This window comes from Gracilinanus agilis, chromosome 2, assembly GCF_016433145.1.
Source record: "Gracilinanus agilis isolate LMUSP501 chromosome 2, AgileGrace, whole genome shotgun sequence".
Taxonomy (NCBI): domain Eukaryota; kingdom Metazoa; phylum Chordata; class Mammalia; order Didelphimorphia; family Didelphidae; genus Gracilinanus; species Gracilinanus agilis.
Window position 1 is genome coordinate 320,726,439 of NC_058131.1, and position 17,708 is coordinate 320,744,146.

A 17,708-nucleotide genomic window follows, 5' to 3' on the forward strand; every position below is an offset into this window, starting at 1 on the left:
CTTTTCTAGAGGAAAGGTCTGGGCTAGTCCTGCTGTTCCTTTTTGGGGGGTACTGAGCATCTTATCATTTCAAGATCTCAGGACCAACACATTTTGGGAGTTTGTAAGCTTTTAATATTCCTAAGGTGTACTGATAAGTGGGGTTTATCGTTTCCCCAAACTGAGCTTGGCAACTTCCTGGCCTAGGTTTAGGTCTGAGCAATAGGATGGTTGTCTTGCCTGTTAGAAGTTTTGGTAGACTGCTATTGGACTCAGCCACTGTAAGCTGGTTAGAATGTTCTGCTGGTTCACTGATAAGAACTATGGGCTTCCATCTGGTCTGGGATTTCTGCCCTGGTTATATCTTATTGATGTCAGACTAAGCTAGAAATTGGAAATGAGACCTTTCCATGTTCCTGAGGTACATCGCCCAGTTCCTGCTTGCTTCTAAATTTGTTCTTTTCATACTACACAACTTAGGTCCTGTTATTACTTCAGAATGCCATTCCTGGAAGCAGGTTCCTTCATCAGTCTATTCTAGATCTATGCCAGAACTGGGTGGGGAGAGACAAATCTGTTAGTTGGTATCAATCCTCCTACCTGAATGAGGTCTTTGCATTTTCATTGGCCTGGAATTCTCTTCCTACTCATCTATGTTTAGGTTTTCTTCAAGTCTCAGCTAAAATCTCACGTTTCATAAGGAACCTTTTTTAAGAAATATATATCATATACATTATATATATTTTTTGTATTTTCAGCACTTAGAACTATGCCTATCACATAGTAGGGACTTAGTAAATTATTGACTGTATGACCCTGAGGAAGTCATCTAACCACTTTATAATTGACTCTTTCTCTTCTGAAAAATGAGGAGATTCAACTCAATGGTCTTTAATGTTTTTTCCCCAGCTCTAAATCTATGATAACATGATAGTGTATGCAATTTTCTCCCCTATTAAGTCTCCTAAACTCTATTGTAAAGAGAGAGGAGGTTTATCACCATCGATAGTTTTTTCAATTATACTTTTGGTTCCCTTTGTAAGGGTTAAATTAAGGAGTTTGACAAAGTGAGAACAGTTTAATGAAATTTTTGTTTAATTTAAGAAAGAAGTACAGGTAGAAAGATAGAAAAGAGGGAAGAGAGATTATTAATCTTATACCCTATAAATATACCTAAAATTTCTAATACTACCAAAATTTCCTAAAACTATCTCTATCTTCTCAGGACAGATTCTTCTGCCTGGCACACCAGGCCTAATCTACTCTATCTATAAATTATTCACTAACTCTCTAACTCCCTAAAATAATAGATAGCCACCACTCACTCACTCCTTCAATCAGTTTTCTATAGCAGGCCAACTGTCAGTAGCCAACTGCCAGTAGATCCTTGCCTCAGAGACAGACCTCCTGCTCTCTAGAGATCCCAGAGGCAAAAGACCTCCAACTGCCAGCGGCTGCTTCCTTTATCTCTTCACTGACCAACTGTCCCCCCTAACTTCCTCTCAGAGGGCAGGCTACTTCCTCTCCTCAGGTCCTAGTCTCTTTGGTAATGGAATCTTCAGTTCTGGCTCACTGACTCCTGTTAGTTCTGATCTACTTAGAAACCCTGCTCTCTAGCCTCCTAAGGAGATAGAGGGAGAGATTAAGAAAATCCCTTTTAGGGATCTTTAAATTTTTATTGTTTGTAGTCACTATATATGTTTTTCTTCAGGTGCTGCTTATTTCACACTGCATCAATTCATACAAATATTCTCAAATTTTCTGATTTTCTGATTTGTCAATTTTAATTATACAATAAAAATCCATTACATTCATATACAATTTGTTCAGTAATTTCCCAAAGTCCCCTCACCCTTATTTCTAGTTTTTTGTCCACGAAAAAGAGTGCTATTATGAATACTATTCATATATTGGATGTTTACTTATATATTTTGAGTTCTTTGGAACATTTGGCCAACAGTAGAATTACTGAATCAAAGGGTATTGTAAGTTTAGTTACTTTTCTTATGTAATTTTAAATCAAATCCAAATTAGTTATCAATTATTATACAGCCAATCCAATGTCCAACTGGACCAATTCACAGTTTCAACATTGCTCCTGTTTTTTGTCATCTTTCCCAATTTGCAGAATATTAAGTAGAAAAGAAGAACTGTTTGAATTTCTATTATTTTTACTATTTGTGTTTTGGAGCTTATTTTCAAATGGTCATAGCTTGTAATGCATCTTTTGAAAGTTCATATGTTTGATCAATTATCTATTTAGGAATCCCTCTGTATGTTATATATTTAGGTCAATTCTCTATGTATCTTGGATATTTAGATTTTAGATATTTAATCCAAATATTTCCCTCACTTTATAGATTCTCTTCTTACTCCACCTTCATTGATTTTTATTAATATAAAATTTTTTGTCTATCTTGTCTTTTATGATCATCTCTTCTTATCTTTTTTTGGTTAAGAATTCTCACCCAGCCATAGTGAAAATTACTTTGTCTGGATCCTTTTTCATTTTTTTATATGAGGTTATACATCCACTTTGGCCTTATTCTGGAATATAACGCAAGCTGTTTTGTCTAAATCTAACTTCTGCCAAATTCTATTCCAGTTGAATACCAGTTCTTATCAAAAAAACAAGTCATTCCTCATGAGTATCTTATGTTCTTAGTTTTATTAAATTGCTGGTCTAATCTATTCTTCGAGATTGTTTCTCACTTATCTAGTCTGTTTCATTGATCTGTTTTTCTCTTTAATCAGTACCAAATAATTTCGATGGCTACTACTTTGTAATACAATTTGAATTCTAGTAATGCTATGCTCCCTTCATTAATATTTCTTATTATTTCCAATGAGATTCTAGACCTTTTGCTCTTTTAAATGAATTTTGTTTTTATCTGGTTCTATATGCTCTAGGTAATTAAATTGGAATAGTATTAAAACTGGAAGTGAATTTAGGTAGCATCATCATTTTATTTTTTAAAAACTCTTATATACCTTCTGTCTTGATTCCAAAGTAGAAGAACAGTAAGGACTAGGTATTTGGGGTTAAGTGGTTTGGCCAGGGTCACATAGGTAGGAAGTGTATGAGGCTAGATTTGAACCCAGATCCTTCAGACTCCAAGCCTGGTGCTCAATTTGCTATGCTTTTTAGCTGCCTCAAGAAGCAGACACTTTTAAAAATACATTACACATACAAAGAAAGTCCATATACCAATTTTGAAGACTAGAAAGAGCCCAGTGGAAGATTTAATTCTTATTTCTAAATCTATTCACTTGTTGCTATGTGGTTTTGGTTAAATCACTAAATTTCTTTGCTTCTGAGTTGTATCTCAACTATAAACTGAAGATAAACACTGATTCATTCCCTTACTTCACGAGTCTGCAATGAGGATAAAAACATTACAACTATAAGGTACTGTTTTCATTTATTAGCCTTGACAAAGACTTGGTTCTCCTCTGATGACAATACATCCCTATCTACTATCCTTCCTCCCCCACCAAATACATTCTTTTTCTTTTTAAAAACCCCATTATCTTGTGTCTTAGAGTCAATATTGCCTATTGGTTCCAAGACAAAAGAGGGGTAAAGGTTAGGCAATGGAGGCTAAATTACTTGCCCAGGGACACCAAGCTAGTAAGTGTTTAAGGCCACATTTGAACCCAGGATTTCCTAACAATGAGCCTGGCTCTCAATCCACTAAGCCACCTAGCTGCCTCCTTAAACATTCCTTTTTGGTAACCTCATCAGTTTTCATGTTAACTGTCATCTCCATGCAGATGACTCCTAGATCTATACAGTCAGCCCATGTCACTCCTCTAAGACTGAGTTCTATATCATCAACTTATTTTTTTCAAACATTTATTAATATTCATTTTTAACATGGTTACATGATTCATGCTCCTCCTTTTCCCTTCGCCCCCCGCACTCCCCCCACCCATGGCCGATGCACATTTCCACTAGTTTTGTCATGTGTCCTTGATCAAGACCAATTTCCAAATTGTTGGTAGTTGCATTGGTGTGGTAGTTTCGAGTCCATACCCTCAATCATGTCCACCCTGACCCATGCGTTCAAGCAGTTGTTTTTCTTATATGTTTCCTCTCCTGCAGTCCTTCCTCTGAATGTGGGTAGCATTCTTTACCATAAATCCCTCAGAATTGTCCTGGGTCATTGTATTGCTGCTGGTACAGAGCTCCATTACATTCAATTTTACCACACTATATCAGTCTCTGTGTACAATGTTCTTCTGGCTCTGCTCCTTTCGCTCTGCATCTGTTCCCGGAGGTCTCTCCAGTTCGCCTGGAACTCCTCCAGTTTATTATTCCTTTTAGCACAATAGTATTCCATCACCCACATATACCACAGTTTGTTCAGCCATTCCCCAATTGAAGGACATACCCTCCTTTTCCAATTTGTTGCCACCACAAAAAGCGCAGCTATAAATATTTTCGTACAAGTCTGTTTATCTATGATCTCTTTGGGGTACAAACCCAGCAATGGTATGGCTGGATCAAAGGGCAGGCATTCTTTTATAGCCCTTTGAGCATGATTCTAAATTGCCAGCCAGAATGGCTGGATCAGTTCACAGCTCCACCAGCAATTGCTTATTATTTTAAGAGATATCTAAAAGATAACATTTCTAAAAATGAGTTCATTCTTCTAAACTGTCTCCTCCAAACTTTTTTATTTCTATTATATAGGTGCCACCCTTCTACCAATGTTTCATATTCATAATCTTGGTATTCTTCTTCACTCCCTCACCCTATATATCATTCAGTTGCCAAATACTGCCATTTCTCTCTTTACAGCATCTCTGATATATAAATCTTTCTCTCCACTGACAAAGCTATGTACCATCTGAGTTCAGGCCCTCATTACCTCTTACCTGTATTATCACAATATCCTCCTAAATGGTTTCCAATTCTAAGTCTGCCCACTCTAGTACAACTTACACAATCCTGCCAAAGCCATTTTCCTTAGACATAGACCTGACATATAGAATCAATTCTCCAACCAACTCCAGGGCTCTCATATTGCCTCTTAAATAAAGTTTCTTTGTTTAGCTTTTAAAGTCCTTCACAAGCTGGCCCCCACCTACATTTGCAGCTTCATTGGGCATTACTCCCTTTCCCATACTTGGCAATCCAACCCAACTGGCTTTTCCTCTATTCCTCGCAACATTCCATCTCCTATCACCATGTCTTTGTACTGGCTATCCCATGTGTCTGGAACATATTCCTCCTTTATTTATATCCAGATCTTCACTCTCCAAGACACAGCTCTAGCACTACCTTCTGCATAAAGCCTTTCCTGATTCCTTCAAATGCTAGTAGTGTTGTCCTTCCCAGACTACTTTGTATTTAGCTACTTTGTACGTGTGTGTATACATACATATATCTATATTTATTAATTATACCTTTGTGCTATATATTTTTATGTTCTTATCTTCCTCATCAAAATATAAGTTCATTACATGTAGGGTCTGTTTTATTTTTGTACTTTTATCCCAGGGCCTAGTACAATGCTTGATATAGAGTAGGTGATTAATAAATTGCTTGCTGATTGGCTGGAAGAGTATTGGTAGTATTCACAAGACTTTGAATTTTACTAGGGTCAAGTTTATGAAAATAGGGAGAACTGCCAAAGTCATGTTTCTTAAATATTATCAGTATAAATATCTTTACAGATAATTTTAAGGAAAAATAAAAGATCACGTCCAAAAACTGATTAAGTAGTTTAAATAACTAAATAACCCAGTATTTCACAGACTCATAGGGCCTTAGAACACTTGATATACTCTTCATGAAAACCACAAATATGGGAGAACTAGAATACACTCTATTAAGTAGAAAGGCAATGGGAAAATCTGTAGTTACAAAGAATAAATTGAATCTATCTTCATACTGAAAGACTGCTATATAGTATTGATACATTATTTCTAAGATTATTAACATTTAGCAACCCATAGAAGAAAACCAAAGTAGACACTGCAAATTATAATCCAGACAGCAATGCACTGAACTAATCCACCAGGCTGGGAGAATACATAGGTAATGTGGATAAAGAGCTAGGCATGGAACTGAATAGCTAGATCACTTATAGCTGATGCCCCAAACCCAGCAAAATACAAGCCAAACCAAAACAATTCAAAAGCCTTTTTAACAGTAATATTTCCCTGGTGATGTTAAATAGCTGTGTAGTATGAACTATCACAATCTCAGAATATTCATAAATAGCAGGTGATCCATAAGGCAGCAATGCAAATGACATGCTAATATGCATGTAGGCTGCTGGTAAAGGAAGCATGATAGTGGGGGAATAATAGATGGATACCTTGTATATCAACCCCCAAAAAGTAAAAGAACCAAAAAGCAACCAAAATGCTTCTCAGAGGATTTATTTGGACAAAACTGCTTAGAGACACTAAACTCTGAATTGGTGGAAGAAGTACCCACACTAATAAGATCACAGGTCCAAAGCAGAAGAGAACATTTAATTTTTAGAGGGAAAATATTGTCAGAAATGAACCCCTATCCACTTTAAGGCAGAATATAAGAGTTCTGGGAACTGCTTGAGAAATGCTGATTTCGGTATTTTTAGTAGATGACTTTTATTCTGTTTCTCTATTTTCATAAAGTTTGGAAAATTCCCTTTCAACTAACTAATCCCTTTGTTAAACATCACAGGACAGAAAACTCAGGATGTTCTGAGTGGAGGACATTAATATTCTCTAACAGACCTTAGTCTCCTAGGAATCACCAGCAGCTGGTAGCTGAATTTTAAGGGCACTGGCCATAAAGAGATCACTGAGAGAGTATTCTCTTAGATTCTTATTTTTTTCACCTTCATCGGAAGGAATATTTCCATTCATGATATGAGCTGGAAAAATGCCTTAAGAAAGAGGAAATTATTAAAATTTTTAGTAGTAATAACTCCTAAAATTGAAAGTCTTTATGAGACTAAACAGCCAGAATTCTGAAGAAGAGGTTAGAAACTATCCTCCAAAGGAATGAATTCTGATGAATTAAACTTAACTTGAAATTCAACCAAAGAGAACCATTCCAGATTTCAGAATGTTCTCTAGGCCCAAAATACTTGTGTAGATAATTATTTAATCCTAATCATATCCTTTGAAACAGGAAGGGGAACAGCTTATTATATTACTGCCATGCAATGATGACTCTGGCTCTTAAAAACAATAAAAACAGGGAGAAGCTGGGTGGCTCAGTGGACTGAGAGCCAGGCCAGAGACAGGAGGTCCTGGGTTCAAATCTGACCTCAGACACTTCCCAGCTGTGTGGCCCTGGGTAAGTCACTTGACCCCCATTGCCTAGCCCTTACCACTCTTTTGCCTTAGAACCAATACACAATGTTGATTATAAAACGGAAGGTGAGGGTTTAAAAAAAAACCACAATAACTCTGAGATATAAAAAAAAAACATTTTTCTCATAATAACCATGTGAAATCATAAGTGAATGTTTAATTAATCTCGTTTTACAGTTAAGGAAACTGAGGCTTTGACAAATAACATCTATTTCTCACATTTATGCAGCACTTGAAAGTTCTCTTCATCTTACATTTTATTTCAAAAAAGCTTCTGGCATTAAAAGCAATGTTGTCCCAAGTATCCTAGTACTGGTGCATTTCCAGAAAGATTAAGGGGTTACAAGGACTAAAACTTATAAGATCTCTTTTGTGCATGTTAAAGAAAAGGTAAATAGACCTATTAAAATATTTGGCCTTGAGATATAATACTTCAAATCTTCCCCACAATCACAAGAATGAGTGTGACTGCTAAAATGTGACTTAGAACATAAAATGCCAAAGAAGATAGTAATCATGTAGTTATGATCACCTCATTTTAGAAATGGAAAAAATAAAGACCAGGAAGAGGGAGGTGACTTGCCTGAAATTTCCTAACTAGTAGAGGTGGGATATGAATTCAAGACTTTTGAACCCTGGCCCTGGGCTTTCACACTCTAACCACTTGGTCCCTCTATCTATATACTTCCCATGACCTTCAACTCTTCATCTATGTCAGCCAAACACACAGGTGGTCATACCCCTAATCTTGTCATCACTCACTAATTTACCTCAGGGATGTCCAACAATTGCAAAATCCCCTTAACTGAGCATAATCTATTCAATTTCTACCTCTCCCTCTTCCTGTATTAAACTCTACTCTGTCCTCATGGTGATCTCTAATCTCTTAAGCCCTCAATTCTTTCCCAGGTCATCTTTCTTGCATTTGGCACTCTGCTCTTTTCCCCATCTTGAATCTTTGGTGAACCACTCAACTTTACACTATTTTCTTTTCCTGAGTTCCTAGCACCCTTATTTTTTTGCTTATTATGCACATCCTTGATCACTCCTGACATTCACAATCTTTACTGCTACACATGAGCTGCTAAAGGAAGATGGAGAAAACCATATAACCATTCTGATTGGATCCACTACAAATTTAATTAGCACAATCTCAATGGGGACCTCACATTGCCTAGGAAATCCAATTATATACCTACTTCAACAACTCACTAGACTAGTTCTCATAGTAGCTTTTTCAAACTTTCCCATTCCTTCTCAAAAATTCCATGGCTCCTTCTCTCCTTCCAGCTTTTTTAGTTGAGAGTCTTGTCTTATATTTTCAGAAAAAAACTGAGGTTATTTGTTGTGAGCTCCCTCTTCTTCATTTCCTGTCACTTACATTGCATTCGGCCACTATTTCCTCCTTTATCCTTGTCTCACATGATAAAAATGGCCTTATTCCTTATTAAGACTAACCCCTCTACCTACTCTGGTGATCCCATTCCTTCAACAGATTTCCTCCTCTGTTATCCCTTTTCTATTATTTTTTTCTTTTTTCCCCCCTAGCATTTATTTTCAGCTTCTCCCTATTGAACAGAAACACAGAAGAAAAATAACTGCTTGATCACATGGATTGATAGGAATATGATTAGGGATATAGACCTCTAAATAATCACCCAAGTACAAATATCAATAATATGGAAATAGGTCTTGATCAATGACACATGTAAAACCCAGTGGAATTGCACCTTGGCTATGGGAGGGGGGTAGGAAGAGGGGAGGGAAAGAACATAAATCTTGTAACCATGGGAAAATATTCTAAATTAATTAAATAAAATTTTCCAAAAAAAAGAAATATAAAAAATAAAAAATCAATTTCTCCCCATCTACTATCTCCTTGTCTACTGCCTACAAACATGTCTTCCCCTTCCTGAAAAAAAAAGACAATCCTCACTTGATCTTTCCATCCTTTATGTCTTTTTCTCTTTATAGCTAAACTCCTTGAAAAGGCCATGTACAATAGACTTTCTCTCCCTTTGCTCTTTTATTAACCCCTTACAATCTGGCTTCAAACCTCATCATTCCACTGAAACTATTTTTCTCCTAAGTTATGAATGATCTCTTAATCACCAAGTCTAGTGTGATTTTTCTCAATCAGTTCTCATCTTCTGAGACCTTTCTGAAGTTAATCACCTTTTCCTCTGATATTCTCTTCTATCTAGGTTTTTGGGACAGCATTCTCTTGATTCTCTTCCTACCTGACTGTTCCTTCTCTTTTGCAAGATCCTCTACCAGATCACACCCTCTCATCAGCTCCTAAGGTTTTAATTACCAGTTTTATGCTTATGATTCTCAAAACTACCTCTCCTACCCCCTAACTTCTCTGCTGAACTCCAATCTTGCAACTCCAACTATCCTTTAGACATCTGATCTGGATATCAAGTAGACATCTTAAACTCAAAATGCCCCAAACTGAATCATTATCTTTCCCTTTACACTCTCCTTACCTCCTACCTTCTGTTATCGTAGAAGGCAACATCATCCTTTCAGTCTCAGACTCACAAAACCTAGGGAACATCCATGACCATTTCTCACCTCCCATATCCAAGTCAAGGCCTGCCAATTTCACTTCTGCAACATTTTTCAAATATGTCCCCTCCTCTCTTCACTGCCATTACTCTGATATAGGCCCTCATCATCTCATGGCTAGATTATTGCCAAAGTCTCCTGGAGAATGGGCTCATTTTGTCTTTCCCCACTCAAATCCATTCTCCTCCATTCAGATACCAAAATGATTTTCCTACTGGGCATGTCTATGTTACTTCCCTACTCAATAAACCCTAGTGTCTCCCAACTGACTCTCATAAAATACCAAACTCTTCTGTTTGGTGTTCAAAGTGCTTCATAACCCAGCCCCCTCTTACCTTTTCAGTCTTTTTACATTTTACTCCTCACTACATAATACTACATACACTACAAAATCAGTGTCCTCGCTGTTCCTAGAACAAAATACTCCATATTGCTAGGTTTTGGACATTTTTTTCTGACTATCTCCCATGCCTGAAATGCTCTCTTTCCTAATCTACTCTTACCTGCTTCCTCTAAGTCCCAGCTAAAATTTTATTTTCTACCAGTAGTAGCCTTCCGTAACCCCTCTTAATCCTAGCTCCTTCCTTTTATTTGTTTTCTATTCATCTTGTATATAACTTATGAGTATACATTATTTGTTTATTGTCTTTCCTTATTAGTTTGTAAGTTCCTTGAGGGTAGGGACTGTCTTTTGCCTATTTTTGTTTCTTTAGAACTTAAGACAGTGACTTCCTGGTTAAGATGGCAGCAGAGTAAAAAGCAGCTGCTTAACCTCTTCTAACTGGAACATATAGGACTCCTGAAGAAGACATAAAAACAAATCCAGAGGAACAAAGGGACCCCACAACAGGGCGCAGCATTGGAGGTACGTGGAATCGGGGCATTTCCATGCTATAAAGGGGTGAAACAGCTCTCACTAAAACGCGAGCTGAGCAACCCCCTCCCCCACCCCACACCACCTACAATGCCAAAGCCAGCGCACAAGAGTTAGAGCAAGTTTGGGGCACAGATTATGTCCTTGGCAGCTACCTGGGGTCACCAGGGCCTGCTCCTGAGAGCAGCAAGACTTAAGACCCCAAGAAGCTAAAGAACGCGCGTAGACTTTGATTGCAGACCCTGAGCCCAGGCACAAGTGTGGGCGCGGACACAAGCCCAGACATGAATCCTGAGCACAGGGGAGGACTCAGATCTTGAGCTCAGGTGCGGACCTTGATTGGGGACCCAGTGCAAAAGGGGTTCACAACTGTGGAAGCAATGCCCTGAGACTGTTAAATGAACCTTGAGCAGAGGAACAAGTAAGGGGACCACCAGGAGGCTTGACCCTGAGAACAACTGAGACCTCAGGAGCCTAAAGAGCACAGACAGACCCTGAGTGTGAGGAAAAACCTGAGAGGGCGCAGGGCTAACAATGGCAAGCCAGAGACAAGAACCCCAAAAGAGAAAGATCGTCAAGAAGAAATCTGTAACACGGGACAACTTTTACACAGATAAAATCCAGACAAAACAGCAAACAGCAGAAGAGAACAAACAAGTAATCATATCCAAACCTTCCCAAAATAATAAAAACTGGCCATGAGCTATTGAAGAGTTCAAATCTGAGATGATGAGAAAGATGGAAGAGATTTGGCAAGAGAAGTGGGAAGTAGCTCAAAAGGAAATAAACAAGTTAGAAGACAGAAACTCCCAATTGGAGAAAGACGCCCCCAAATCAAACAAAATGATAAGCAAATTGGAAACCAAAATCTGGCAAGAAAATAATAGTTTAAAAGGCAGAATTTTGTAATTGGAAAGTGAGGCTGAGAAATCAAATGAACTGATGAGCAAATTGTACACCAGAAATGACCAGATTGAAAAGGAAAACCAAAAGATTATAGCCGAAAACCAGTCCCTAAAGGCTAGAATTGAGCAATTAGAAGCTAATGATCTCTGAAGACAGCAAGAACAAATAAAACAAAGTCAAAAGACTGATAAAATAGAAGGAAACCTGAAATATCTCAATGAGAAAGTGACAGACCAAGAAAACAGGTCTAGAAGACACAATCTGAGAATCATTGGTCTTCCAGAAAAAGCAGAAATTAATAGAAATTTGGACTCCATACTAAAAGAAATTATTCAGCAAAATTGCCCTGAAGTTCTACAACAAGAGGGCAATATAGATATTGAAAGGATCCATAGATCACCCTCTACACTAGACCCAGAAAAGACAACCTCAAGCAATATAATAGCCAAATTCAAGAACTTCCAAGTAAAAGAAAAAAATTTTACAAGAAGCCAGAAAGAAACAATTCAGATATCAAGGAGCACCAATCAGGATCACACAGGATCTGGCAGCCTCCATGCTAAAAGACCGCAAGGCTTGGAATATGATATTCAGAAAGGCAAGAGAACTGGGTCTACCACCAAGGATCACCTACCCATCAAAAGTAACCATATACTTCGAAGGGAAAGTTTGGGCATTCAACAAGATAGAAGATTTCAAAGTATTTGCACAGAAAAGACCAGGACTAAATGGAAAGTTCGATATCCAACTACAAAAATCAAGAGAAACATGAAAAGGTAAATAAGAAACAGAGGGGAAAGAAAGAAAACTTGTATTTTTTAAATTTGCTTCTTTAAGGGCTTCAATATGATCTAATTATTGGTATTCCTATGTGGAGAAATGTTATGTATAATTCTCTTTAAGGAACTCTATTCACTATTATGGTATTCACTATTATAATAATTAGAAGAATTATTCATAGGGAGAGGTTGGAATACTAAATGGTCTAAGATGATATGGGGGTGGGAAAGAGGGAGGTGAATAGTAGAGGACACTAAGAGAAACTTGAATAAATAAGAAAAATAGGATATTCTATTACACACAAAGAGGGTATGGGAAGGGAAAAGGATGAATACTATTATAAGAAGGAGAGGAAGAGAGCATTAAGAGGTAATAGTTAAACCTTACTCTCAGTGTAATCAACCTGGAGAGGGAAGAGTAGCTTTATTCATTGGGATATAAAACTCTATCTAACCCTACTGAGAAAGTCAGAAGGGAAAAACCAAGGGGAGCATGGGAGTGGGGAGGTCATAAAAGGGAGGAGAGAAGAAGGGGGAGGGAATTCATTAGGCCTTAAAAATAAATAGAGGGGAATAAGGTAGGGGGTAGAAAGGGTAGTAAATCAAGGGAGGGGACAAGGGTTACTGGCATAAAGCAAACCGCTGGTTTAAAAGGAAATAGTGTAAGAAGAAGAGGTAGAACTAGGAGAGGATACCAAAATGTCGGCAAATACACAACTGATAATTATAACTTTGAATGTGAATGGGATGAACTTGCACATAAAAAGGAAGCAAATAGCAGAGTGGATTAGAAACCAAAATCCTACCATATGGTGTATACAAGAAACACATATGAGGTGGGTGGACATACACAGGTTTAAGGTCAAGGGCTTGAGCAAAATCCTTTGGGCATCAAATGAGAAAAAGAAGGCAGAAGTGGCAATTATGATTTCTGACAAAGCCAAAGTAAAAATAGATATGATTAAAAAGGACAGGGAAGGTCATTACATCCTGATTAAAGGCAGTATAAACAATGAGGAAATAACATTGCTCAATATGTATGCACCAAGTGGTATAGCATCCAGATTCATAAAGGAGAAACCGGCAGATCTCAAGAAGGAAACAGATAGTACAACCATAATAGTGGGAAATCTAAATATCCCTCTTTCAGATCTAGATAAATCAAACCAAAAAATAAATGAGCGGTAAGAGAGATGAATGAAGTCCTAGAAAAATTAGATTTAATAGATATGTGGAGAAAAATAAATAGGAACAAAAAAGGAATACACCTTCTTTTCAGCTGCACATGGTACATTCACAAAGATTGACCATGTAATAGGGCATAGAAACATTGCAAACAAATGCAAAAGAGCAGAAATAAATAATAAATGTAACCTTCTCAGACCATAATGCAATAAAAATAATAATTAGTAAGGGTACCTGGACAGGCAAATAAAAAACTAATTGGAAATTAAATAATATGATTCTCCAAAACCAGTTAGTCAAAGAAGAAATCATAGAAACAATCAACAATCTCATTGAAGAGAATGACAATGATGAGACATCCTACCAAACTCTGTGGGATGCAGCCAAGGCAGTACTCATGGCTACTTGATAGTACAGTTTAATATCTGGTACTGCTAGGCCCCCTTCCTTCAATTTTTCATTATTTCCCTTGATATTAACATTGATGGCAATAGTGCATGAGGAAAGGGAATCTGTTGTGTGGCTGAAAGTAAATAAGAGGGATCCCAAGATTTCTTCTCTGGTAAGTAGATTTTCCAGATCAAGGGGTGCCTTGAGATGTGGAAAGGATAACTGTTATTTCCTCCCGAAATCTTCAAGCACAGCAATGCAAAATGACCCAAGGGAACATTGAATGTAGAATTGAAGTGTTTGTTCCTCAATGGAACATCTGGATAGCCCTCAGAGGTCATTGGCTTCTTGAGCCTCAGCTTCCTTTTGTAAAATTGGTGGAGATGGAGTAATAAAAGGAGGCAGGAAGAATAATTTCTACTAAATTATAAATACAAATGGTAAATAAATGGTTCCTGGAAGGAAACCACTATCTAACCCATGTAAATATGAGCTAATATTATTATTAGAAGAGTCACAAGAATGTTAAAATAATACATTTGCCTTAGAACAATTGATTAACAGTTATGACTGCTCCAAAATTAAGCAGAAAAAATCAATAAGGAAGTCTTTAATGAAATACAAATTCCATCAAATCTACTTAAGTGGAATAGAAACTTTTAAGAGAAATCAGTTTCCATGTTTTCAAGTTAAACTGCCAAACATAAGTTTTACTTGGAGGAAAGCATGCTTACCTTCAGTCCGGTTTTCTCATCATCACTACCATTATTTGTAGATGGTGTTTCATCCCCTTGCCTGGAAACCAAGACAAAATCTTCACTGTTAAGAGTTGATACCGAGTCTGAGGAGACACTGATTTTCCCAACAGAGGCCTTGTCATCCATGACTCAAGAAGGAAGCTCAACTCATGAATGATTAAATATTTTATAAACTCCTGAAAAACAAAAATCATAAAAATCCTCATATAGAATGTCTATCAACAATGTGATGCCCCAAGAAGCCATCAATAAGAAAAACAAAATTTTGACTGAATGACTAATCTGACATCAATATGATGTCTAATGATTTTTAACCAAATTTTGTTAACATTCAAGTTCCTTCCTATAACTAATTTTGCATTGATATCTATAAAGCACATAAGGAAATTCATAAAAGTAATATATATCTTTAAAAAATTTCCAGGGCTATCAATGTGTAGTTAGAATAATGAATTATCATAGCTAGTGAAAAAAAAATGTTGTTATAAAGCACTCCAGTATTTGGACTTCAAAAAAATTCGCAATCCATTTGGGAGCACTCTGTCTACTTAGAATAATTCATTGGGTATAGGATGTAAATTCCATTATCTGGTTATGTGCATAATAAAATACAGATTTAAAACTTTTACTTCTTATCCAATAACAATACTGTAAAGATAAATAACTCTGAAAGACTAAGAATTCCAAGCAATACAATGTTGTTGTTTGGGGTTTGCCATTTCCTTCTCTACCTCATTTTGTAGATAAAGAAAACTAAGGCAAACAGGGTTAAGTGACTTGTTCTGGGTCATACAGTTAGTAAATGCCTGGTCACATTTGAACTCAGATACCCCTGACACCAGACCTGGTACTTGAGTCATCTAGCTGCCCTTTCAATACAATGTCCAACCTAGTTTTTGAGGACACATAAGGAAACATGCTACCTACCTCCAGATAAGAGAGGTGATGACTGAGTATTTTTTTGGACACAGCCAATGTGGGAATTTATTTTGCTTGACAATGCATATTTGTTGCAAGAGTTTTGTTATTCTTCTCCCATCTTGACCAATGAAGGGAAGGTGGGATAAAAGAAATGAAATTCTTGTTAACTGAAAATAAAATAAAAAAATTTAAATCTATTCCTAAATTTCTAAAAATGTGAAATTAAAAAAGTCACTAGATTTGAAACATCAATTCTAGAAATCCATAAAAGCCTGATATTTAAAAATGTATATATAATAACACTCTTCTTGAAGCAAAGGAAATGGAAATTGAGTCACAATTTCATGTTAAAATCAGAAGAGAATACTCATAGGTTCTGGAGCCTGGGGTTATTCTGAAAAGTACCAAGTATATTCATAACACCAACTCCCAACCTATTAGTTTATTGGAACTTAAGTCTGTATGGGATGTTTCAGACAGATATGGCTTGGTACAGTTACAGGACATGGATTCAAATACTAGCTCTGCCATTTGCTATTTGTATGACTTTGGGCAAATCACTTAACTTCTTGAGGTCTCATATGAAAGAAGTGAACTAAATGAAGTCTCAGGTCCTTTCCAGCTCTAAAGCTTTGATAAATTATTTCTAGAACACAGTTCCAAGCAAAATGTGAAAAGTTATGTGTAACTTATGAAAAGCAAGTTATTTATACTCTAACAACTTATAAGCTCATTGCTCCTCCCCCTCCTAGTATGTTTTATGCTACTTAAGTCTTACTTGTTATGGAAATGCCCCAGAGCTTTTGTAGGCTTTGACAATGAAGCTCTATTCAGTCTAGAAAGCTTTTGAGTTATGAGTCTAACAAAAGAATGTGTATCTCTTCTGAGGATCTGCCTAGCTAAGTTTGGAGGTGTTCCTCAGCAGAAAGTAATAAATCTTTATGGTTACTTCAGATCATGAAGATCATCTCTTAAAGTAAACTGATCTATAAAAGGGAATACCTTTGTTGAAATGACTAATTTTAAGAAGGATTGAAATATACTCTGTGAAAACTTCTCAATCTGGTCAACAAGCTACCAATAAGTCAATGAGGAATTATTAAGGATTTACTTTGTCAAGTCCTACACTAGGCTCTGAGGCTACAAAAACAAATAATAAAAAGTCCTGCCATCAAAGAGCTCACATTATATGAGGGTAGACTATATCTGCATATATAGTTATATACAAAAGAAATGCAAGGTAATTGTGAGGGAGGGCACAAGCAACTAGAAGAATCACGTAAGATTTCATGTAGAATTTGGCACGTGTTCTGAATTTTGAAGGAAACAAGGGATTCTATGAGGTGAAGATGAGGAAGGATCACATTTCAGATCTGAGAAAGAGTTGTTGCAAAGGCATGGGATGCAATATGTTATATATGTGAGGATTAGTAAGAAGATTAGTATGACTATACCACAGATTTCAGAAAAAAAGGGATGAATAATAAGGCTAGAAAAAAAGCCTAGGGCTGATTCATATAGGGTTTTAAAAGTCAAACAGAAGAGATTATATTTGATCCCAGAGGCAATTGTGGTACAGTCAATAGAATGCTAGTTCTGGAGTCCCAAAGTCCTGTGTTAAAATGGTCTTAAAACACTTGCTATCTGTGTGATCCTGGGTAAGTCATTCCACCTCCTTTTTTCACCTGCAAAATCAGCATGATAATAAGCAACTACCACTCAAGGCTGTCATAAGGATCAAATGAGACAATAATTGACTACCTGGAACACAGTAAGTGCTACATAAATGTTAATTTTTATGGTTACTATTAATAATATGGAGCCACTAGAGGTTTTTGAATAAGGGAGGGAAAATGTCATATAATTTAAGAATAACAATTAGTCACTTATGTGGAAAATAGATTGGAAAAGGGGGGAGATGAGGTCAGTAGCCCAATTAAGAGATTACTAACTTTTGGAATTATGCAAAGTAAGTGATTTGTAGTGCTTGGAATTTTAACCAATAAATAACATAAGGTCATTTAC

The 17,708-nt window shown here is 36.7% G+C and overlaps 1 protein-coding gene across 1 annotated transcript in view; it reads right to left on the reverse strand.

Moving 5' to 3' along the window:
* RABGAP1 (RAB GTPase activating protein 1) overlaps nucleotides 1–14,888 on the reverse strand; it is a 186,399-nt gene extending 171,511 nt beyond the window's left edge. The window contains exon 1 of the mRNA XM_044664252.1: nucleotides 14,739–14,888. Within this exon, the coding sequence (XP_044520187.1) occupies nucleotides 14,739–14,888 (150 nt within the window). The remainder of the gene's footprint in view (nucleotides 1–14,738) is intronic.
* Between the last annotated feature and the right edge of the window lie 2,820 nt (nucleotides 14,889–17,708).